This window comes from Amblyomma mixtum, chromosome 2 (genome assembly GCF_055824585.1).
Source record: "Amblyomma mixtum isolate Tamu chromosome 2, ASM5582458v1, whole genome shotgun sequence".
NCBI lineage: Eukaryota > Metazoa > Arthropoda > Arachnida > Ixodida > Ixodidae > Amblyomma > Amblyomma mixtum.
The window spans coordinates 30,094,025-30,119,936 of NC_143013.1; the positions used below are offsets into that span (position 1 = coordinate 30,094,025).

The following is a 25,912-nucleotide window of genomic DNA, read 5'->3' on the forward strand; positions in this document are numbered from 1 at the left end:
GCATATAGCCGCGCACGGCTATCCTCTCCACTTGCGCCCGCGTGAATGTGAAAGTATACAGTTCAGCGCTAGTGAATTTTCACTCTGGTGCTGCGCCGACCGTCTTACATATACCGCCTCTCGTGTCCCTTGCTCTCCTCTCATCCCCTCAGCCCATACTTCCCTTGCCTCACCACTGCGCCTGCTCGGCAGGTTTTGCCTAAGCCTAACCTAGACTGTCAGGCACGCATTCTGGCGCATGTGCGATATACGTATATACAAGGAGGCGCTATTCGCTACTGGTGGCCTACTCGCAAAGTTCTAGGGATGTGAGGCCGGGAGGAGGTACAGAGGAAGGCGGTCTTCGTTTTCATTCAATCTTATCAGGGTTCCTGACTTTCTTTGAAGAGTAACTGGGGGTCGTTCTCTTATTGTAGGCTTCTTAATTTCTTTCGGGGAACGCAGTGAGTGTCGTAAGTATTGGAAACGCGGCGAAGCCAGACGAAGGACGGTGGGTGTGAAGGCGCCGTGTGACAACGAGGTTCCACGATTTAATTCACTTGGAGAAAGGCTATTCTTGATTCCTTCTTACGGGTTTAAAGGCGGTCGGGAAATTGCTTCGACTCGAGATTAGAAACGAAGAAAAAGGGGGGAATAAAGACTGGAAAGGAAGCTGCCATGGTTGTCAAACTGAAAAGTTCGCGCCGCCGGTAGCTGGTGGCGACATTTCGCGTTACTTCGACTGCACGCGTAAGGAGAACATAAAACAAAATTGAGTCATTTGAAAATCGTCTCTTTTCAGCGCGGGAATGATAAGAATTGAATGGAATATTTTCAGACAGTTCGTCCGAGATCTAGCGGCACTTTTTGCAGTGAACTTGGCGGTGTTCTTAACGTCGCCCTGACATCTTTTCTAGGTCTGGGAGAGATTTCTCATTGAAAACAAAGTAGTTACCTGAATGATAACTACAACAACAGAAACTGACGACACACAAGAGGGCGCTGGCTAGCAGATTTTGTCGCCCGCCTCTGTTTCTCTATTACTTGAGTGATGCAGTTATACCAACTTCCCAACTTACTGCATCTATTCCGATCAATATCTGCACTCTTGCAGCAGATCTGATAGAGCGATACTTGGCTTTATAGGAGAGAGGTAGAAATTCATTTCACATCAAACGGTTATTATTTGTCAGAGGTTAATGATATGAGTAGTTGAAATTTCAAGGTTGTTTTTCTTCCATTCCAGCGTTTCTTTCAGCATCATCAGCATCAGCCTGACGACGCACTGTAGGACAAAGGCCCCTCCCATATCTCTCCAATTAATTCTGTTCTTTGACAGCTGCGGCCTCCATATCCCCGCTAACCTCTTAATCTCATCCGCCCACCAAACTTTCTGCCGCTCCCTGCTATGTTTGCGTTCTCTTGGAATCCACTACGTTACCCTTAAGGACCAGCGGTTATCTTGCCTCCGTTTTACATGTCCTGCCAATACTCGTTCCTTCTCCTTGATTTCGACTCGGATGTCATTAGCTCGCGTCTGTTCCCTGACCCACTCTGCCCTCTTCCGACCTCTTAACGTTACACCTGTCATTTTTCTTTCCATAGCTCTCTGCGCTGTCCTAAACTTAAGTTGAACCCTTTCCGTTAGCCTCCGCGTTTCTGCCCCATAGGTAAGTACCGGTAAAATGCCACTGTTGCATACTTTTGTCTTGAGGCATCTTGGTAATCTGCCATTCATCATAAGATATAAATCTTCAATACTCGTGTTTTGTTGCGTCATCGTCACTCCGTGGAAGTCACTAAAAAGCCACTTGTCCGTAGCAGGTCCTCTTGAAAAGAATGAGAGGAGATGGTGCCCAGGGTCTTAATAGAAAAAACAATAACAAAAAGGACGCGGCATGGCGACGCACGATTGGCCAATAATCGCGTGCTTTTCGCGTGTCACACCTGGCTTGTACATGTGACTTGCGACACATTATGAACGCAGAGATTATGAGTGGCTGTGTTTTGCATGAGTGGCACGTGCATGAGTCTGTTTCCTCTACCGTCCTACTCGCTGTTAATGACAATGTTTTAGTTAATCTTATTTACGCCGAAGGGGCAAAGAAATCATCGGAGGTAAAGAGATGGCTGTGACAGCGAGGCGTTTTGAAACAGGAAAAGAGACCATTACTATACAGGACAAAATGCTTTCTGAAATGAACGAAATGAGAGCTGCTTAATTCTTATTAAAGGACGAACTCTGGCACTCACACGCACTGATGAACATAATACCAAAGCCATCGACGCATATAGCGACATCATCCTGGCTTCTGATAATGCTCTTTTCACTCGCACGATACGCGCAGCAAAAGTGCACATGCTTTACAGGGAAACGAGCGTTAATATTTCTGGGTGAGATTGCGAACTCCGCCAAAGTGAAGTAGTCATTCGGTTCTGGCTTCTACAGAAACTCCACTGAGTTGTCTACCTGAAAATCGATTCTGACTCAGTATGTCACAAGCCACTATCGCTCCTTACGCCACGCTTTTTTTCCCCTTAAAACCTACACGACTTGTGGAGTCATCCCATCAAACCTCCTCCACTCGACGCAAAGCCTCTGGCTCTGCTAAAAGCTGGAGAATAGCCGGCAGGAAGAGAGCGTTAAAATGGAGAGAACAGGATGGGACGGGAGGTTGCTCTCATTGCAGTTCAGCCGCAGATCCACCGCGAGCGTCCTGAGAACGACAGGCCAAGGCGACAGTCAAGTCCTTGTGGCGCGACGAAGAGGGCCCTCAACGGAGGGCCCGCTTTGGCGCCGCCGTCCCAACTCGAAGCAGGGCAGGCGACGCCGAGGCGCCTGGCCGTGACAGGCCCGGCGCCACCGACGCCTGGCTGAGAGGACGCCGCCACTGCGATGGCGTCGATGAAGGGTGCTCGGAGGGTGCGGAGTTAATGAGAACTCGGGTCGGGGATGGGAGAGAGCGTTTCGCGCATTCCCTTTCTTTGCGCCGCCCTGCAGGACACGTGGCTTCGGGCGCGAGCTGCCGGTGAGAGACTCGATAGTGCTTATTCGTCGCCATTGATGCTCGATTCCGGAACACGGCGTAGCTCGAAACAACCCGGCTGATTGAGGGGGGAAAGTCAGTTGCCCCGGGCGCAGCTTAGCGGCACGTGATTCGGTTTCAGCGCGCAGCGGTGCTTCGGACAGCGCTTGCGAGCGAAGGGACTCTCAGGGCCGTATGAGGCTGATTGAGTGGAATTGACGTTGTTGTGGTTCCCCGTAATCTGAAAGTGCTTCGGAACTTTTGCGGGAGATGTTTCAGTGTTTTAGTTTGTGCTTCGGCTTTGTGGTCGGCCAATGGAGAACAAACGCTGCGTCGTGGACGGTTCGGCTTGTCATTGTGTACACGTGAGCGATTCGACCATGTGCGCGTGTCATACTCTTCTGTCGGTACGCCGATATGCAACAATCTTTCCAAGCATCTTCGAGTGAGATATTTGTAAGTAGAGCGATTTAAATGCAAAGAAAAAGAAGTTGATTGAAAAATATGCACAAAAAATTTTAAACGCTATCATGCGTCCTCCTTAACTACAGAGCTTTTCGCTTGATACTGCACAATGATAAGGATTCAAGCAAACGTGTATTTACAGCAAATGTTCTTATGAAAAGGAACCTGAAAAGATGTACTTTTTCACTTTGCTTTGTTAAAGATTGCACAAGACGCCTTATAAATGAATCTACGCGAGAAAGGCCCAATTAGACTCAGATGTGACTTGAAGCGAATGTGAACATGGAAAATTGAAGGGTTGCTTGAACTTCTTTGAGTGCGGAGTATTGTTGAACGCGTACGAAACTAGACTGGTGGTGTATTGAGACGCTGATGACAGCCGCCTAAATTAAATTACTGGTTAATTATAGCTTTTTTATAGGAGTTACAATAAGTGTTGCATCAAGAACACACGTACGAACGAAATATGAACAGATCGTTGCTTAGTTGAGGCTTTAGAAATGTTTAAACAATAAAAATCTCTATTCTGACACCATCAGCAAATATAAGTCACGACTAATGTATTAATGCAACACGAAATTATAAGCTTTTATCTGATTAAAACATTTGTCCTTTAAAAATACATTCCTTAGGTCAGTTCCCGTGTCTGACGCTTCTTAATATGTCGAAGCTTATCTCTGGCGAATTCCTCCTTTAAATGGGATGGGCGGTAACGCATCGCGAAAATTTAGACTTTGTTTTGCACTTGAACCCCGTAGTTCAGCTCAGAAGTAAAAGAAAAAAAAAAACTGACGGGGTGTTGGGCGCAGAACGTAGACACGGAGAAGCAATCTGCCGAATGCTATGCACCGGTTTGTTCATTACTGCTGCCACATGAACTACAGCAAACGATTATCCCGTTCTTGTACCTACCTCTTGATTACGTAAGCTTCTTCAGGGAGCATCTCAGCTTGCGTGTTTTCCGTTAGCACATTCCACGGGACACGATGCACGTAATGACTGCGAGGTGGCGGAGCACTGCCACTTCTGCACATGAAACAAAACAAATACAAGGCGTAATAATTAGCCGTATTAAATACATAAATGAGGGAACATAAAATTGCGCCAGAAAAAGAAATTGATTACGCACGGTTTAAGCTACGCTCATCTAAATTAGTTGTGGTATAGAGTGCATGCAAGCACGAATTTTTGCAAGTCTCAGTGTCGCAAGGTCTCTTTTAAAAGAAGCTATTACTTGAAAGCAATACGTATTTTTGTTTTGCGCTTCAAGCAACTTTTCCGGCCTTTAGAATTTTCTTATTTTAAAGTAAAAAACCTCACCTTTCAGAAAAAAGTATATCGTTCCTCGATTGCTTTCAGCGAGAGCTTACAAATACCTTTGCATTTTGGATGCTCACATGTAATTTGAACTACAGCACATGAGAACCATGCTACAGGTTTAAAGTTGCCTGTTCTGCAGCAAAAGCACTAATGAAACAAATCTCCCTTCCACGCACAACACAGTCTGTGCGCACACCTGTTACTAAATATGTCCATCGTTAAAGAGCAGCAATTACGCAAGCACACAGAAATCTAAACTGAGAGTCATCATTACAAAACAACGCTTCTAACGTAAACAAGCTTGGCGGCGCAAAATTAAAAGAACCTGCACGTCACTTCACGCTAGCGATTATGGATCACAAGCCAACGCGTCACAAGTAACGTTTAGAAAACTTTTACCTATCATGAAAACAGCAGGTGCGTCCACTTAACTTTCCTTCCAGTGAAGTAGATTTACGCGAAGTAATTCATTGTGATTGCCCTGTGCCACTAAATAAACACAGCACCTGTGGTTTGAGTGCAACGCCACTGGCACATTAAAGTTTCACGGGGCGTTCACCTCTGTCTAGGTGCCCCTGCGTTGAACGTGCACCTCATTACGTTCCAAAATGGCTCTTAAACGCTTCCCAGCGAACACCGCACGTGTTCGCTGCAAGGGTGCTGTCCTAATGGCAGCTAAAAAAAAAATCGAAGAGGAATAAAGAGCCCGGAAGTTCTGCTTAAGTCCTCAGGAAGCAAGGGGCGGTGACGCACTTCCGCACCGACTTGGGGGCAACAGTTCATCCAGAAGTGCAGACAGCGTGTGAGTGTGATGAGCCAAGTAGGGGGATCACTGCGCTCAACGAAAGGCACACCGCCTGGGGGCGAGCTGCTATCCTCTCTTTTCCTCTCCCTCGCTAGAGCCGGTGCACAATGGACCGGGGGATATATCGCCTGGGCCGGAACTCCCGGGAAGTCATATTTCATCTGCTACCGCGCCGTCGCCGCTGCAGCACGCGCGCGTGCCTATAGATTTGGCTTCTCGGCTGTCATGAACCGCCCGGCGCAGCGTCAGATACGAGGACCCCTTCCTTTTCATTTCAAGTGCTGCTCCTGCAGAGGCCGCTGGTAGAGCACCGTCACGGCGACCGCAACGACAACGGGCGACACTACTGAGGTGGTGGCTTATCTCGTTCCGGTAGCTCCCCTTCCTCTCTTCGCCTCTTCTTCTCCCACTTTTTCTTTCCGCCTTTTATCGCTCCCGGTTTCTTGGGCCTTTCTACTTTCCCTACGTTCCCTCCAGGTCGTCTTGTGACAGTGCCCGAAAAGGCGAGGATGGGCGAGCTTTTCTGCGAAGACGTGAAAAACAAAATTGGCGTAGATCATATGATGATTTTTTTTATTGTAAGTATTTTACTGTTGATAAGATTTCTTGGGTATAACTGCCATTTTTGACATATTTGCTTATTCTTTCTATTCCAGCAAGTTTTAATTTCTGGTATGAGCTCTCGTATTTGCAGCTTCGCTACTGACAGCTCCACCTCCAGTAGAGTCGTACCCCGCTCCTATTGCTGAGTGCTGGACTTTAAATGCACAGTATCGAAATAAATGCCAACAGTGCAGTTGTCAGTTTCTCTCTTATCTGCTATTTGCAGCAAAAACGCTGTGAGAAAAATAAGAAAAATGAAATGAAACGGAAGGACATAGAATGCTAGTGCCAACAGTTTTGATACCTGAGGCGTCTTTCGTTACATTTAAATTGTGTTTTTCAGTTCACCAAAAACTTAAAATAAATTTCCGTCGCAAATAACTAACGAGTGACCGGCCACTGGAAGCTGAGTATAGACCAAAAAGATGTTTATAAGCATACGGGGCGCTCCCGGTCGCCGGAGACAGGGGGTGAAAAGTGGGGTTAGCGCCCGTAGCAATACATGGAAGCAAAGTTTTCAGAGCAATTTTATAATCTCACAGTGCACCTATGGTGTCGAGTCTTCGTGAAGAATAATCAGCTTTATCCTGGAACAGATTGCGAAAGTATGAAATGTCATTTCGAAGGCGATGTATTTAAAAAAAAAAACGCGTTACGTGCACTTGTGAGTGATTCGCGGCTACGGATACGGAACGGGAGCGCGGTCCTTTGAAACACATGCACACAAAATTTTCTGCAGAATATTTTTCTAGCTTCACAGAGTGCCTATAGAGGTGGCTGCTTGTTAACAGTTGGCGAGTGCTTTGAAGAAGATTGTGACGAAGGTTTGTCACAGGACTTAATGAACGTTTTCAGAAGTTTGAGCGCTTCTTCGCTGCTGTGAGGGCAGATTTACATAAAGTACAAATTCTCATTCTTAACACTCATTTAGTGAAATATTTTCTCACGGAAAAGACCACGTGCTTAAAACAACGGCATCAATTTTGTCGTTTAAGCCCATCAACCAACCATTTCTTTTTGCTCAAAACCTGTGTTTTGCCGCATAAAGCGCTATTATGCAGTAAAGCCAGATACACAGGATTGTTTCGTTGTCGAGAACGGTTACAGAAGCACCACAGACCCGAAATCTCAACCAAAGCTGCCGCTTTCTTCTCTCTCAAGCTTTCTTTCCCCTTCTTCCAGCAATTTTGCCAATATGGAAGCAGCAATGGCACATGGGCGATGCTGAACTTGCAATCTGCTTGATGTTCGGCCAATCGTGTGATGCCACTCAAGAGCATACAGAGGCCTTAAAGTAGAGGTTGTAAATTCAAACATTCCAGAAACCGCGTGGCGGGAGAAGCTCTTTTTCCGCAAATACTTCGAGCCTTTAATGCAGCAAGCAGGGGTTGCGAACGGCTAAACCGCGCTGCACGGGAAGTGGATGGCCACTAACTTTGTGCGCTTTTCTACCGTAGTACGGTACGATGGAAGCTTCGTCTCACCAATGAAATAGCAGACGCAGGTGTAGAAGATTAAAAACAAAACTGGAAGTAAATGGGCGAAAGGAAAAAAAAAGTCATCTCGAAGAAAGTGCTGCGTCGGGCCGCGAGCACTAAGGCACCAGGAACGGCAGGACACAAAGACCCGAGCGCGAACTGCGGCGACAACGCCGGCACATGACTTCTCTGGATCCTCAGCAAAAACAAACACAGATCTCGAACGGCGGACAAAGCCACTCACTGCACGACAAAAAAAAAGTATAGAAAAAGGCAGAGACAGCGGGAGAGTCGAAGGGACCCGATACGCGTTTAAGTCGGCGTTCATTCATATTCAATGCAGTCGCATTATCTAGGTCCTATCTCTCTCCGGGTGCCTTTCTCGTCTTTTCTGCGCCACTCTTACTGTTTCCTCTCCCCGTTGGCTGGGGCCGTTGGCGGGCCTCGATATTGAGGCGCACGCTTCTGACTGTTACTCCCTGCCCGCTCTCTGGCGAGCACGGCTCGGGAACGGCGGCAGGACTCAAGCCGGCCGTTTCCAGTCCAGGCCGGTTTCCGATGCCTCGGGTTGCTCGAGTCGGCCGTGTTTTTGTCGTTCCTTTTTGCGAACAGCCGAGTACTGGACAGCCGCCTTTCCCCCAGCTCCGTGCTCCCTACAGGGAGCATGGCCACATAGGCGAACCCTCGTTCATCGCGCCTAGGAATCGGCGCCTGTCCCCCATGCACGGATGGAGGCTGCCGGCTTTCGGCAGTGCTTTTTTTTTCTCTCTTTCTCTTCGTTGCCAAGCAAGGAGTAAGCAGGCGAGGCGTAAACATGTTGACGTTGTGCTGACAGCGAACGGGGCTGACTGCCTGCCCGTGAGATCTCCCCCGCTCTGCCTCGTTTTCGGCTGTGATCAGCGCCTCTTAGAAGTTTTCCTCTTTTTATTACTTTATTTGTACCTTCGAACTTGCTTAATTCCCGTGTTTGTGTTACCGTTAGAGGACTGCAGTTGAATGGTTCTGAAGAGGCAGAAGCTCGAATGTAGAATGCAAGTGTCGAGCAAAAGAACGCGCATCTTTGATGAATTAACGTATGGGCAAGTACAGCTGTAAACACGAAGTCATAGTGATGATAACAGGGAACTTTAAAAAACAACTGCTAAAGTTTGCTCCTATTCTATGTCATAGCGGTAAAGGTTGTTCTTATTCAATGTCATAGTGCTAAAGGTTGTTCTTATTCTCTGTCATAGTGCTAAAGGTTGTTCTTATTCTCTGCCATGCCAACCACTTTCATGTGCGCGCTCGAATTGCTCAGCGTGCTTGGCTTTAGCGTAATAAAACTACTGCGTGGCATGTTTACGCGAAAAGCGTGCTGGCGCTAAAAGACAGAGACAAAACACACGACAGGACTTGCGCCAACTTCCAACTAAGTTTATTCACGGAAAAAAATCACGTAATAACCACACGAGCAGGCAAAAAGATAAAAGCAAAACAGAAAAAAACAATAGATACAAGTGGTGATTTAACAAAGGCCCGTGCCAAAAGGACCAAAGCAATGATCATAACGCTGACAAAGACCCACTAAGAAAACTAATCTCTTCATCTGACAGCGACACAGATGACTTGCTTATGCAGATATGCCCCCTCTGCTTGATGTAATAAGCTTCTATTATTTCACGCTCTAATCTGTCATGCTGTAATACCATGCTACAACCAACTAGCTCAAATCAAAGTATTGCGCTTTGTACCAACGTGTCGACAAATGACGTAAAGCTGCAGAATGTAGCGGTTACAAGATAGATTTGTTTAACTCTTACTTCCAAGGTAGCCTTCCAAATTGAAGCCTATTCATTTCTTTCCATTCCCCGGTAGGCATAACAGCGAAGAGAACTGGTTTTCTTTGCGGTACCAATGCAGCAGCCTTACTTACAGTAGGAGAGGGGTTTTTTAAAAATGATGGCCAGCACTGGATGTATGCCTGAGGCACTAAAACATGCCATCAGGGTGCTTCTTGAAAAATAACAGTGACTCTGTCTGCTTGTTGTATGCTGCAGCTGGACATAAAGCATTTTCTCGAGCAAGATTGACTTCGAAGACGTCACGAAGTTAAAAATTTGTACATTTGTTATTTAAACGCAGTTACAACACGCGAATTGGAAACGAATAACAGCTATACTACTTGTCACACTCTCCACAAGAAATGATCACACCAGTCACGCCTCAGTCGCATACCATACAGGGTAACGTGCACTAATTTCGTTCGCCAAGGTTGCACTGGTAAAAAAGTACATTTCCTCGTATGAGAAGAATTTGGTGTCGCTCAAAACGTGAATACTGCGAGACCAGCCGCGTCGAGATACATTTTCCATTTTAATGACGGAAAGGCACAATCGTTTTGAAGTGTTCCTATGTTAAAAGCACATAAATGGTCCAGTGAGTAATCAGTAAGAGACACACACCATAAAGGCCCTTTGAAGCAGCCGCATTAAAGTAGCGTAGCTTCGAAGGAAAGATGCTTGTCGCTTGACAGAGTTTATCCCTTTGACAACAAACAAAAAAGAAAAGCAGTACAGTCCATCCTCGTTATAACGAAACGGTTTATAATGAAATAATGGATATAATGAAGGAATGAAGACTCCCTCTGGAAGCTAGGTAAACACTGGCTGTAACGAAGCTACGCCTATAACGAAGTAATCGCCGGGCCCCTTCAACATCACTACAACGAGGTTCAACTGTATTTACCCTCTGCCAAAGCGCGGCTTTGTATTCGCACTTAAATTTACCTCAAGCGTGAACCAAAAACACCAGCAACAAGTACAGCTCCAAGTGTACGAACGCAGTACGTTATTTGGGTTAGCTCATTAGAAAAAAAAAAAACTCGAAGCGCGTGAGGGCGAAACCTACCCCCCAAAATAAACGGCTGCTAGGTACACAGGTACAGTAAAAAGTGCCAAGGAAACATGAGACCTGGCAAATTGCATTGACACATACACAACTCGACCAGTTAGGGGAGCCTAGCGAAAAACTTTCGTCACGTTTCAAAATGACAAATGCTCGCTCATGGTGATTCGCAGCTTATATGCGTCGGTCCTTATACCGCACCGACGAACAGCCAGCTCTGGAGTGATGAATGTTTAATGGAAGTCGGAAAACCCGGACCATTAGTAACCGAACTCGGTTTCTGTCGCCGCGCAGGGGGATAAGGCGGCTGCAGCCACGCGCGCCGCGTTCCTTCGTGAATGCGGGAACAGCTCGACACAGCGGTAGCTGTGGCGCTGACGGCACAACTTGGTTCCGCTTGCTCGGCAACGACGTCGTCGGCAGGTTGGCGGCCACCGCGGTGACGAATTGCGAGGCGCGTTCGTCGTTAGCGGAGACAAATGTACCCGCTGGCCGAGGCTCATTTGTCACGAGGCGCGGGCTGCAGAATCGAAGCTCCCTTTAATGCGACGCCATATCGGAGCGATGGTCGACGGCGTGGCGCAGTCGTCGCGCGCACTGAACGATTCTGCATGGTAAGCGTGGTTTGAGTGAACTGGGCGTCATTTCGGCATGCGAGCGAGCGAGTGCGTGAGTGAGAGTGTGCCAATGAAACGAGTCATGGTAGCAAATAACAAATGGTAGCAAATGGTAGCAAATATGTGAGTGAGTGAGTGAGTGAGTGAGTGAGTGAGTGAGTGAGTGAGTGAGTGAGTGAGTGAGTGAGTGAGTGAGTGAGTGAGTGAGTGAGTGAGTGAGTGAGTGAGTGAGTGAGTGAGTGAGTGAGTGAGTGAGTGAGTGAGTGAGTGAGTGAGTGAGTGAGTGAGTGAGTGAGTGAGTGAGTGAGTGAGTGAGTGAGTGAGTGAGTGAGTGAGTGAGTGAGTGAGTGAGTGAGTGAGTGAGTGAGTGAGTGAGTGAGTGAGTGAGTGAGTGAGTGAGTGAGTGAGTGAGTGAGTGAGTGAGTGAGTGAGTGAGTGAGTGAGTGAGTGAGTGAATGAGAAAGTGCTTGAGCGACTTTTTACTGAGTGAGCGAGGGCGCGCGGTTGTACCCTTGTGTTATTCGGGTGGGCTCCAAGTTGATTGTGTCATTCGTGTGGGGGACGTAGAACGTCACAACAGTGGTACACAGTCCAGGGCTTGCATCAGTTCTAATCTAATAAAATGCGCATGGAAAGTAGTGTGAGTAGAAGTTCTTCCGTGTGAAATGCTGAGGTGTGAAAAGTGACAGCCGCATACTGGAAACCCCCAGTTGCGCAGCAAGGCTGCGAGACTGAGAAAGCACAACATACTTTTGACCAATCCAACACATAGCTTATGTTCGCTCGGAGCCCACAAATAGCAAGAAAAAAACTTCCTGCCAAACTGCCTCTATCCAAGCCCTTATCATGCAGGAGTGTGAAAAAAGCTTAGCGAGCGAGCGGTCCGAAACCGAATACATCTAATACATCTTCTTTCAAAAGTACTGACTTCTGACCTCCTCCATTGTGCTGGAGGCATTTTATGATTGACCGCAGCTTCGTGAACCGACAGTCGCCACTACTACCACCACGAGACCTCTTTCACAAAAGAATAAGGGCGCTCATGTCTCCTGTGCTACAGTATGTAGTTTTAAGATCATGCTTGGAAACAGTCTGCAGCGCTGGAAGGCGCGATCACTGAGCGACAAAAGAAAGACAACACGAAGTGCTCGACGGTGTCTTTTAAAACATGACACCAGTTTGTTGTCAACTCTGCCTTGTACCAACTTCTTGAAACAACCCGCCAGCTCAAAAAACGATACCAATCGAGGTTCTCATGCAGAATTTTTGCTGTTAGATAGCGTTTCGGGGCAAGAGTGGAGCACTGCCATTTGCTGTAGCATGCACGAAGGGTAAAAGTGAGAGTAAAGGTTCCCTTCTTCAAACAATATGGCTGCTGCAAATGAAAATTAGAAAAAAAAAATGGATGCCCTCCGCCTATAGAGTCACACTCTCGGAGGTAGAAGGATTATCCCTCTTGCTGAACTATGCCTTCAAGTTGAGACATGAGAAATTGCTAGCAACCATGAGCAACGACGACCCCTGGGATAGCCGTCGGCTTACCTTTTTTGCCGCTCAACGGTTCATCTCAACTTTCCCATGACAATCGTTCCGGCGATTTCAAAAACAACGCCGCGTTCTCCGGCGTTCCGCCATCGACAATTCATGGCGGGTCTCCAAACTCTTTCGCGCTCCATGTTTCGATATCTGCCACGAATAATAATAATAAAAAAGGTCCAGCTCTCCGATACAGCATAAGCGAAGGCATGAGCCGTGGGTATGACCAAGTTGCTCAAAGTTACCGCCAGCCGTCTTACTATATACGCCCAGGCGTGTATCGCTTCCATACTGGGTGCCTCAGTACGAGGTCCATGAATTGCCCGGCCATGGAAGAAGACATTCCATCTCTCCCGCACGCGAGCAAAGTTTCGTCGGCAAGTATTCGGGCTCGCACTCAAGGCGCCCGGCCCCAAAGGAGGACGCTCCAGCAAATGAACAGTGCTGAGTGGGAGGGGTATAGCCTGAATAGATTGCCTTTGTTCCTTCGAACCGAGCCGACAGTGTAGGATACCGGTGCCACTACTTTCCCTCAGCGCGATTCGACGCGAGAGAGGGAGAGAGAGACACCCGGTGGTGCGAGGAGGCGTCGGTCGGTTTCTCTGTGGCCTATTGATGCCTTCCTCCGGCAGCACCTCGCTCTTCGATATCGCGATCGCGGCTCTCTTCGCTGTGCGTGGTTCGGAGTAGTGGCGTAGAGCGATGCGGGCCTGGTTGGCCGGCAGGGTGGCTGGCTGACGCCTACGCCAAGCCTCTCCCTTGGCTAGACAGCTCGACGCCGATGCGCGGGCTCGTTGACTTGGAGATGAGGGAGAATAGGAGTCGGGTCTCTCTTCCCTTCTTTCTTTTTCCCTGGCTCCTGTACGTCTTGCGAGACAATGCTCAGGCAAGGCGGCAACTCTCTTTGCGCGCCGCTGGACAAAGCGTGGCAGCGTTGCCGCCTCCGGGCGCTGCTGCGTTCTCGGTGCCTGCTCCCGCTTGTTCGTCTTCTCCTCGTTCTAGGGCTTTGCCTCTGCTCGCTTGATCAATCATGCCACGGCCGATCTTCGCTGCCATTCGCCATTATTCACCTTAGTCTTCGATTTCACGGTTCAAAATCTCAACTCTTAGCATCCGTTGGATCGTTTTCTTCTGTATTTTGTCATGAACAGAACACAATAGATGACCAAAAAATGAGGTTCCTCTGGGCCATCAGTTGTGCGACGAAAATTTAAAAAAAGGCGAGCCACGTTTTGAAGTTGTGATAACGTTACTTGTTGCTTGTTTGACCGAGTTAAAGAACTTGGGGATTTTATACGGATTGGTTTGTCTCGCGGATGTTTCTGGCCTATAAGAAGAGTTTAGTTTAGTTTATGGGGTTTAACGTCCCAAAGCGACTGAGGCTATGAGAGACGCCGTAGTGAAGGGCTCCGGAAATTTCGACCACCTGGGGTTCTTTAACGTGCACTGACATGGCACAGTACACGGGCCTCTAGAATTTCTCCTCCAAAGAAATTCCAGCCGCTGCGGCCGGGATCGAACCCGCGTCTTTCGGGTCAGCAGCCGAGCACCATGGCCACTGAGCCACCGCGGCGGCCTGCCTATAAGAAGAGTACTATCAACAATGAGGCCACCATGACCGGGACTCTATACTGCGACCTTTTTGTAAAAAGTCGAATGCCTTAGCTACCGAATCACCGGGGTGTGTGCGTGGCTCGTTATATGGTTAGATGCTGCCTATCTGCAATAACGCGGGAACATACAGTGAAAAAACGGTTTGGAAGAGTATCAAAGTGGTATTCGGGCATATTGTCTCAGTGGTGAGCAAGAACGCGGCCGAGTTCCTGCTCGCATTGGTTTGCAAGAGGGCAGTCAAGTTAAGCTGCTTAAACTTGCGATATTATCTAGGCTTGATATAATTGGGCCTACATCTAGACGTACGAACTGCTCAAAAACGATATGGTGACGACGTCATAATACCTTGAGTCAGAGTAATGGCCTTTTCACGAAGTTAATGTCACTGAAATCGCTAGGGACTAAGCAAGCGAAAGCCATTGAGAAAGAACAAGCGGCCCAAACGGGAAATTAATATCGCGCACTCTGTTAAAACACGGACTTTTAAAACCATTAGCGGTGCCAAACTCATTGAAGCTCTTTCGGGCGTGTACAAGCACCTCGGCACGCGGTTTCCCATGCACACATTGTAGGCGGTGTGAAAGAGACAATCTAGTGGAAGAAACGAGGGCGTAGCGAGCAGGAGCGCGGATGAAAAGAAAGCTTTCCGGGTTGAGGAGAGAGGAAAAGAAAGGAGAGGCGGTAACAGGAAGGGAAGAGCAGTTAGCGGTAAGGCGGGCACGCGTGGTGAAAATGCGACGCACGCTACGTCATTACACGCATTAGCCCTGCTTTGCATAACTTAATTCAGCGAAGACTCACTAATATGGGGCACAGTTTTCTCTATCACCACTTTATTTCTGTTTCCTTTTTCACTCGCGCTTTCCACGTTAACACGCTGAACACTTCGGGACTCGCGGAGGTTGCCTTCCGTAGTTCGTTTCATTAGCGACTATACGTGAAGGCGTGGCAAATCGGTGGCCGGTGTAAGGGAAAAAATGTCAGAAAAAAAACGAGGGCAAATCGGTGGTCAATTTGACGGGATCAATACAGGAGAAAGAAATGAGGTCTCGTTAACACCCAAGACGTCACCAGGGGGCGGCGATGACGCCAGTAAGAAAAAATAACAAAAATGAAAGAATGGTCGTGAAAGAGAGGAGCAGGGTTCCGAGAGGTTAGCTCATGGTTGAGAGACTTGCTGCGGCAGTGGAGAGAGAAAAGAGAGGTTTACGCGGCTTATTCTAGCAGCCAGAGGCGGCCATCACCGATTCATCCGGCGAGTTTAAATGAGCATAAAAATATGCGGCGAGCGACCGAGGTGGCCAATCGATTTCGCCCTGCATGCCTCTGTGGCTATTGGATGCCCCGCGTACGTGCGTGCGTACGAATATATATACGTGCTGGATATTCTTACGGGCGCTTTTGGGATACCCCCTTCCTCCCCCTTTTCCCTAAGCGGAGCGTAAAAACAAGGGGTCATAGGGAGAGAGCGCTAGATGCAGCGACGAACGTGGACGGAAGAAGAGAAGGACGAGGTATTGAAGTACACGGAAAAGGAGTTTGAGTATAAGGGAAGCAATGGTTGGGCGGGAGGGGAGGGGGGGGGGGAGCAGCCGCATAGATTTATTTAGAATAGATTCAACACATTAACATGTATAGAGGACGGGCTCGTCCGCGGCGAAAGTGACATGCACTTCGCCGGGAGAAATGTAAATGTAGGCGAGCATAACGTCACACTGGCTGTGCGGAAGCTGCCTGCGGTATAGTGCTGGTGGTCTAGGGAGCAGGAAGGGGTATAGTGGAGGGAAGAAAAGAAGGGGGGGGGGGGGGAGATTCTGTGGATCGGCAGGAGACAAGTTTAAAAGGGTGAAGCAGGCCTCGGGAAGGCTGGCCCTTTTATTCACAATGCCGCATACGTTGCCACCGCGCACACACTACGCGAGCCCGCGCGCCTGTAGGGATGCAGTCAGTGTCGCTGTGCTACGACTTGCCTGCGGTTCGCGTGATGCAGACGCGGTGTCTTCCTTGCTCCAAGAACAACTAGAGCTGCCAGCTCAGATAATCGACTCTTCTGGATGTACCTTGATGTGAGATGTGTACGGCAGTAGTGATGTGCGTGAAGTTTTATCCCTGTTACATGCGTAAACGAAAATGCAATTTGTTACGAGTTTAGCCTGCTGCGTTCAATGTGACCGAGGTGGCAACGCTTCATAGACGTAAGTGTGCTGGTAGGTAAGCCTCTGGAATTAATATTCACACAGAGGATGCCTTGCTCGACGGACGAAGAACCAGCGCACCCACCAAACAATCGCCAATATTCTTCGAGAACGGAATTCAGACGACACCAACAAGCCGACGGGATCTTTGTGCCTCATTCAGGATCAAAGGGTTTGTGAGCCTGCATAGCCAAGCTCGTGTGAATGTTGCGTGCAGTGACAAGAGTGAGCATTGGTTCACTTTTCCAAAGACTTCGCTCTTCGCTCTCGTTTCACGACCAGCCATTCTTCTTTGTTGAGTGAAGACAGTGTCAAGGTTCAGCACGAGCACCACGAAAGAAAAGGACACGCAAAGATTAAGAAAAACATCCAGGTGAGTGATCATGGTGGAAGATTCTCGGCATTCGTTCACCGGTTTTCATTTTAGAATGCTGATTATAACCTGCAAAATTTACTGTGTTGCCAAGTTCACGCACTTTTCCAAGGGTGGGAGTAGAGCGCATATGCTGAAGATGCCCATATACATGTCTAAACAGTTCGTAAAGCTTGTGAACTTCAAGTACTCCAGCAATAGTCCAAGGGTTGTCTTTTTCATGAAAGAGAATGGCGCAGATGTAGCTGGAATAATGGCTGGCTTGAGGCATGCCAAGGACAAAGCTTGAGATCTTACGGTCTCAGAGGCTTGATGGTCTCATCACATCTGCAGTTGTAGCATGTCAGGAAGTGCGCCATATATATCAAATATGATTAGGCATTCGTAAATGCCACCTCTGAACAAAGGTACAAACAAAGGTAACAAAGAACACCCACCAAGTTGCACCGCGGTGGGGAGGGCAGGTGATAAGAACAGTTCAAAAGAAAGTTGAAGAAGAACGTTCCGGTGAAGCGGTGGTCCCAGGTTCGAATTCCGGACCAAGAAGAATTTTTCTTTAGCTGCGAAGTTTCCGAGAAAGCTGTGTAGCTTTCCTTTGTAGCCGTATGGCTGCGCTTGTGTGGATGCCAATGAGTAATTTTTCTCTTGTTACAAATATACTCCATCTTGGGGTTTCCCCTAAACATTTGATCAAAAGAAAGTTTGGAGGGTATACGGAGGCGACAAAGCAACATGCGCATAAAGTCCACAACCAATGGGATACTTAAGCAAGAAGTCCAAGTTCGTTTGTATCATCAGTTCTTCGCGTTTGTATTTGAACTGTCAGCGGCAATCTCAGTCGGCGAAATCGCAGAAAAACAAACTTGCGCATGGTGTAGAGAGCGTGTTCGCATATCTCTTCGGTTTCAGCGGCCGCCTATTCATAAGTCTTGCGAAGTAAAGCTCGTTTAAAACTTTGAAGGGCTTGTTTTGGAGTCACAAAACAGAGTACATCCTGTTTGATATATCTAAATAGAGTACAAATAACAGTAGGTTGTGTACTTCTCGATGATGTCACGCGTGTAGCATTAGATCTGACAGAGCTCTGCCTTGCCGATATGACCATGTTTTTTGTGCAGCTAATAGGGAACGCGAGCAACACATGTACAGATGCAAGCAGTTTTCGTACATGTCATGCAGGAAAGATCGTGTAATCCGTCCCAAACCTGTCTTTGGCAGATGACCATTTGCGATTCCTGGTTTTTAAAAATTAGTGCGGCTGTTATCAGAGGCAAGCTAAATATCGCTATTAAAGGTGCACTGAAGAGGATTCTGAACATGTCTTTTTGCCGCGGGAACTCGATCTACACGTTCCTAGCATTCTTATAAACAGTGAGTTATTGCCCTGTGTGGCCGATTTCCCCAATTAAATCGAATTAACGTCCGGCTCCCGCCTTTTTTTTTTTTTTTGAATTCTGCCACGTACGGTGGGCGGAGTCGACCAACGCGTGGAGCGCCTTTCACCCAGTCCCGTGGAGGCTTTGCTTTCGCTTTATTTTGTTTTTTAGGTTTCCATGAATAAATAGTTTCATTCGCAGATAATATAGCCCCAAAATAAGCCCAAACAAACAAATATAAGCGCGGACTATTTGCTACTACGGACTACTACGTATTACTCCGCCGATGGCAGAGCGGCAAGCCGCCACGGGACTGGGGGAAAGGCGCTCGACGCGTTGGTCGACTCCGCCCACCGTACGAGGCAGAATTTAAAAAAAAAAGGCGGGAGCCGGACGTTAATTCGATTTAATTGGGGAAATCGGCCACACATGGCAGTAAATCGCAGTTTCTAAGAAAGCTCGGAACGTGTAGATCGAGTTCCCACGGCAAAAAGACAAGTTCAGATTCCTCTTCAGTGCACCTTTAACTATGATGGGCCTGAAAAGTAGTGCAATATGAACAAACAGGTTCTGTTTAGCCAAATATATCAAATTATCATCTCTCGCCTGCTTTCTGACGTCCACTTGCACCGTTACTGCTTGTTTTTATATAAAAACAAACATATTTTTATATATTATAAAATATTCCCTTAAACCCCAGAACACCGCGTACAGAAATACACAATAATGTAATGAAAGAGATCCCCATCCTCGCCAAAAGTCTGGTCGTGATGGTAGTAACAAGGAAGACAAAAAAAAAATATTCCAAACAATAAGTTGCTCAACAGCGGCAGATGCTCCTGAAGCTGCATTCGCGATAGTGGCACACATTAGCCTGATTTTCTTTTTCGCGACGTATGTGCTCTTGGTGGCGCGTTCTCGCTTGTCTCGAAAGACCATAATCTCAAATAATGTTACGGGCCCCTAGAAAAAAAGCTCTCCAGCTTTTGCCATTTCGACGACTGTCATCGCCATCTCCAGCAAGCTAACCGAAAGCCAGCCGACCGCTGGTGTTTGCGTTTCCGCCACATGTGAGCCAGATCATTTGGAATATATCAGGGACACTTAGTGTTCCCGAAAAAAACAAAAAACACCACCATCGCCCTCCCCTCGCGTGCGGAAGCCAGAAGCGATAGCAATAACGCCCAGCTGAAAACAAAAGAGAACATTGATAGGAGAAGTCGCGACGGAGGCCACAAGAGGAAAAGACAGAGATAGATGAGGAAAAGTTTAAGAAAAGCATTTCGCGGACGTGGGGAAACCCCGCGTTTTCCATGTTCCGTATCTCTAATCTCGCCTAATGCCCCCATTGTTTGGCAATAAAGCAGCAGCGCGGCACGACGTTAGACCCTCTGTTCTTTTTTTTTTTTTTTTGTCAACTCTCGATGTGGAAGAATAAGGCGTCGTTTATGCGAGGGCAAACGCAAATAAGAGACAGTGACTGGGAGGCGGCAGAAATCAAAAGTAAAAACAAACAAAAAAGCAGCGAGAGATGTGTACTGTACTGCGCGTTTCTTCAGTTTTTGCCAGTTTATCTTGGGGCGTCGCGCCACTCGATCACGCCCACTGTTTCAGAGTCAACAAGATAAAAGTAAAAGAGGAGTGAAGATAGGCACCATTAGCGAGGCAACGCGACTGTCATAAGCACTTCGCCCGAGAGTTGAGTGATGTCGTCCCAGCCACAGTCGAGCCTATATTCCGAAGGGCGCGCGTGTGGCGACGCGCTGGGGAAGGATGGGTCGATGTGTTGCAAAACTTTTATCGCCTTCTCGCTCCACGACCCTTTGGGAGGCAGGAGGGAGAGGGTTTTGCAGACGGCAGCGAGTTTTCTCCTACACTGTTTGTTTTTGTTTTTTTTTACTCTGCAGGAGTCGGGGCGGCTAATGTTTTTTTGGTACTCTCATGAAGACCAATAAATGAGATAGACTTCGAATAGAGCACAGCCCTTTTTAATGAATAACCACAGAACATTAAGCACGATTAGTAAAGAAAAAAAAAACTACTCACAATGTTTGGCGATCCTGAATGAAGGGAGTAGACAGCTTTATCTCGCTTCTTTCGGTTAAACGTGATAATGAGGCTGACCTAACAGTCAGAAAAGATTTTTATTTTCAGGGGGTCTAGGAGGCAGCCCGTGCTGCATACAATTTCCTTTAAGTGTTAAGACTGTGAACCTGTCAGCACTGTTATCGTACTTTTGATCTAGTTGAGGGACTATGTGTCGTCGTTTTCAGATGAAAAGCTGCTGTAGTTTACACAGCACGTTGCACAAACGTCGACTTGAATAGACTACGTCGTCCGCTGGGTGAAGCGGACAAGCCTTAACGGCGACTCTGTCCGCGATTTGGATCTATTTTTGAACAAACTATGACATATGGATATCCACATTAGCCGGTTAGTATGGCTTCTGTTGTTCGAAAAGGCTAAGCGAAAGAAAGTTACAAGGCCATGCTGACTACGGCTTCAAAATGAACACGAAGTTAACAAAAAATATTACTCCGCTAGACAAGCAGGTGGCGCCACAAGGATAGAGCTAAATCTCCGAATCAGAGTGAGGTGCACATTTCTCTCGCTATGACTCACTGGAGGGCGCTGATTCTTTTCGGGGACAATGGTGAGGCGTAGTGAACACCCAGTGTATCACGTTATTAATTACTCGAGATACGAGCTTCTCCGTGTCCCGCCGGATCGGGATTAAAACGCCGCATGAAAGCAAAGGAAAAAAAAAAGCGAAATAAAAGAATGACGACAAGGCGAGAATGAACTGCGCGGGGTCGCGTGGCGACGCTCATTCGCGCTAAGGCGCAAGGGGTGAACGGGAGAAGGGTTGCGAGGACGAGGATAACAAAAAAGAAAAGAAAAGAAGGGTTGGAAAAACCTCTTTGAACTCGGGTGCCAGTCGCTGGACCGCGCGAGCGCTCTGCTGGCGTGCTCGTTCTCGAGGTAATCCGAAACTCGCGCTTGCGCCGTTCGGTGGCTCAGGGCGGTGAGCCGCAGAGGCGACCGCGTGAGCGTCGGCTTAAAGCGGCGAGCGCTGCGAACTCGCCTCGTGTGGAAAGACGAGAGTGTGCAGTTGTCCGAGAAAGGGTTGCCGGGGAGTGCAGTTGTCGGGAATGGCAGTTGCTGGGAAGGAAGACGAGATGAAGTACAAACGGGAAGAGCCGTATAGGTGGAATGATGAGAAGGAATAAAAAAAAAATGGTGTACAAAAAAAAAAGAGAAGAAGCGATAGTGCTTGTAATCCTCTTTTTGCGTGAGAAGGGTTGGACGCGTAGGTTAGGAACCCTAAAAGCAAAAGAATTAAATATGCGCATGGGCGTGTAGATGTCTAGCAAGCGGGACAACTGTGATGCTACCTCGCTTTGCTGTAACACATGTGCTGTTGAGACAAGCAAATAGGGAGGATAAAAGTGCGAGTGATAGAGAGAGAGAGACAAAACTATTTTTGTGTCGTTTTAAAAACCCTAAAAGCAAAAGAATTCAAAATGCGCATGGGTGTGTAGATGTCTAGAAAGCGGGACAACTGCGATGCTACCTCGCTTTGCTGTAACACATGCGCTATTGAGACATGCAAATAGGGAGGAGAAAAGTGCGAGTGATAGAGAGAGAGAGAGAGACAAAACTGTTTTTGTGTAGGTTTTAAAATCCTAAAACCAAAAGAAAGAAAAATGCGCATGGGCTTGTAGATGTCTAGAAAGCGGGACAACTGTGATGCTACCTCGCTTTGCTGTAACACATGTGCTATTGAGACAAGCAAATAGGGAGAATAAAAGTGCGAGTGATAGAGAGAGAGAGAGAGACAAAACTGTTTTTGTGTAGGTTTTAAAATCCTAAAACCAAAAGAATGAAAAATGCGCATGGGCGTGTAGATGTCTAGCAAGCGGGACAACTGTGATGCTACCTCGCTTTGCTGTAACACATGTGCTGTTGAGACAAGCAAATAGGGAGGATAAAAGTGCGAGTGATAGAGAGAGAGAGACAAAACTATTTTTGTGTCGTTTTAAAAACCCTAAAAGCAAAAGAATTCAAAATGCGCATGGGTGTGTAGATGTCTAGAAAGCGGGACAACTGCGATGCTACCTCGCTTTGCTGTAACACATGCGCTATTGAGACATGCAAATAGGGAGGAGAAAAGTGCGAGTGATAGAGAGAGAGAGAGAGAGACAAAACTGTTTTTGTGTAGGTTTTAAAATCCTAAAACCAAAAGAATGAAAAATGCGCATGGGCTTGTAGATGTCTAGAAAGCGGGACAACTGTGATGCTACCTCGCTTTGCTGTAACACATGTGCTATTGAGACAAGCAAATAGGGAGGATAAAAGTGCGAGTGATAGAAAGAGAGAGACAAAACTATTTTTGTGTCGTTTTAAAAACCCTAAAAGCAAAAGAATTCAAAATGCGCATGGGTGTGTAGATGTCTAGAAAGCGGGACAATTGTGATGCTACCTCGCTTTGCTGTAACACATGCGCTATTGAGACATGCAAATAGGGAGGAGAAAAGTGCGAGTGATAGAGAGAGAGAGAGAGAGAGAGAGACAAAACTGTTTTTGTGTCGTTTTAAAATCCTAAAACCAAAAGAATGAAAAATGCGCATGGGCTTGTAGATGTCTAGAAAGCGGGACAACTGTGATGCTACCTCGCTTTGCTGTAACACATGCGCTATTGAGACATGCAAATAGGGAGGAGAAAAGTGCGAGTGATAAAGATAGAGAGACAAAACAGTGTTTTTGTGTCGTTTTAAAAGTCCTAAAACCAAAAAAATTAAAAATGCGCATGGGCGTGTAGATGTCTAGAAAGCGGGACAACTGTGATGCTACCTCGCTTTGCTGTAACACATGCGCTATTGAGACATGCAAATATGGAGGAGAAAAGTGCGAGTGATAAAGAGAGAGAGACAAAACTGTTTTTGCGTCGTTTTAAAAACCCTAAAACCAAAAGAATTAATAATGCCCACGGGCGTGTAGATGTCTAGAAAGCGGGACAACTATGATGCTACCTCGCTTTGCTGTAACACATGCGCTATTGAGACATGCAAATAGGGAGGATAAAAGTGCGAGTGATAAAGAGACAGAGACAAAACAGTGTTTTTGTGTCGTTAGCGATATTTATTTAGAGTTAATTTCACACTGATGTCTCTATAGTGAGCAAAATACAGTTAACACTCAGGTTTTTGAGTAAATCCATACAGAAAACACTAAAACAAAAAGCAACATAACGTGAAAATGAAAGAGAATACTGTCCCCGCAATGCCCGTTTGTGAACTAATGAATTTTCACACCTGCGCGCGTGTCTGTAAAGTGTGATGACAGTGGCTGTTTCCCCCATACCTCCCTCAGCAGCTTCAGGCCGTGGAGGCCTGCATGGAAGCTTATCTCCTTTCTTTGAAACAAAGCGCTGTGCTAAAAGATTGCATCGCGCATCTCTGTCGGTAATGAGTGTGGGTTATCACTGTAAAGCACATCGTCGCTCATGCGGTTTCAACAACAGCAAGGTCACTGAATTGTATCGCATGAAAAATACAACTTCAGGGGAGTGCTTTCATTTGGTATGATGTTGGAGACTACAGCTCGCAACTGTCATAAACATTAGTGATGTCTCTCATCGAAATGTGAGTGCGAAAAAAGTGGTCAGAATAATTTATCTATATTGAACACGTTGCACCTGCCAGGTGAACATACAGTTGCCAGAGTTCGAGGAAAGGAACGGCGATTCACATTTTTGATTAATGGAAGATCCCTTTGGTCTCCGACCATATTTATTTGGTATGTGCCATTTTACAGCTGCTGCGACGACGTTTTAGTGAATTCTATACGGATGGCCGTGAGGGCATTTTCCTATCTTGGAAACGCTCATGATGATTACAGCCATGCTTTCGAGTACACAAAATATAATAGTATAACCGCACTGTCGTTGCGGTTTCAACAACTTGCTGGACTGGACAGTGGAGGAAGCGTTCATGTGTTCGAATGACGTCAGAGTGAGCTACTTGATCCTTATGCTGAACAGAAATAAGCACGCCGTCAAATCATGAACAATATTTGCCGAAATATTACTCCTCGGACTAAATTATTTCTACATAAGATGCAGCTGCGTCACCACTTCCACCTCGCAGCAGCTAAACTCAAACCTGTGTCTGCCGCTCAGTCTAGCATAACCTAACTTGCGTGACCACGATAGAGAATTTCTGTGCCTCTCAAAAGGTTTAGGTTAGGTTTATGGGGTTTAACGTACCAAATCTACTCAGGCTATGAGAGACGCAGCAGTGAAGGGTTCCGGAACTTTAGACCACACGGGGTTCTTTAACATGCACTGACATCGCACAGTACACGGGCCTCTAGAATTTCTCCTCCAAAGAAATTCAACCGCCGCGGCCGGGATCGAACCTGCGTCTTTCGGGTCAGCAGCCGAGCACCATAACCACTGATCCACCGCAGCGGCTGCCTCTCAAAAGCTTGACTACCGCCATGTTTTGTTGTTTTCGAAATACGGACTAACAAAACTATTAGAATATTTCCTGTTGTTCTCACCTCGCTTTGTGGCACGTGTGACATTGCTGATTATGCCGAATACACCGACTACCTGCTTAGTAAAAAGAAAGATTGTAGGCTTTTGACGCCCGGCCGATAGCGAAAACCTCTCCAGATCAGGCTGCTGTACTGGATATGACTTGCATAATAAAAGCATATCTGCTAACTGTCTAAGTTTCCTTCCCTAAGTTTTGCTTTTCAAACAGGGAGTTTTTGAAATTATAGAACTGAAAGGGCGAGCGAGAGTCATACTATACTGGTGATGCGAAAAGCAAGTGCTACAAAAACTGCTCAAGTTACGGACAAATAGTAGAACTGATAACCTAATACAACAACGCTGTTAATGTGAAGAAGTTTAATCAAACATGATAAATATAAGAATAAGTACACAATGCAGAGATATTCGCTTCAGTGTCACTCTAGGAAAGCCCTGCCACTTTGTTAAAGTATGTGGCCTCCATAATTAAAGGAAATCTAGCCTTTGAGGGCCAGTTGGTTCGTAAATGTAAATGTCTCTCTCATTAGAAACTGACAACACGGAATCTTCGCAACTTGGACGAAGCTCTCCCGGCACACACCCGGCCGCGGGCCACGTGTCGCGCTCATTTATGACCGCAATTAATTCCGCCTAAGCGTAATCCGACTCTCTGCCATAAAACTGGCTCCAGGCTGGCTCAAGCGATGAATATGCAGCAGGGGCGGCAGTGGGCTGACGCTCGCCAAAACCACGACTGCGATAGGCGCCTTGACAGAGTGCGCACATCTCCACTGTCTACACAGAGGGCCTCTATCTTCACGCCGAGGCAGGAATCATAAGCCGCTGGTAATTTAAAAGACCGCGACGCCACCGGGATGGCGCGCTTGCAGTAGGCGCTACCAAAAACCATATAATTAAGCCGGCCGACAACGAAGTCGCTGCCACCGAGTGAGTGAGAGGGTGGGTGAGAAGGAGGGAGGAGAGAAGCTCGGGGCTTACCCTACCCTGGTATTAGCAATGCAGCCTTAAATTGAGGCTGCGCCACACGGCACATTGCCCGTGCAGTGAAACAGTCACGCCGCCTTCATAATGACGTCACGG

At 47.1% G+C, this 25,912-nt stretch overlaps 1 protein-coding gene across 1 annotated transcript in view; it reads right to left on the reverse strand.

Moving 5' to 3' along the window:
- The window catches only part of LOC149358821 (uncharacterized), a 274,468-nt gene that overhangs the window by 5,705 nt on the left and 242,851 nt on the right, over positions 1-25,912 (reverse strand). The window contains exon 5 of the mRNA XM_089570998.1: positions 4,383-4,496. Coding sequence (XP_089427124.1) covers positions 4,383-4,496 — 114 coding nt within the window. The remainder of the gene's footprint in view (positions 1-4,382; positions 4,497-25,912) is intronic.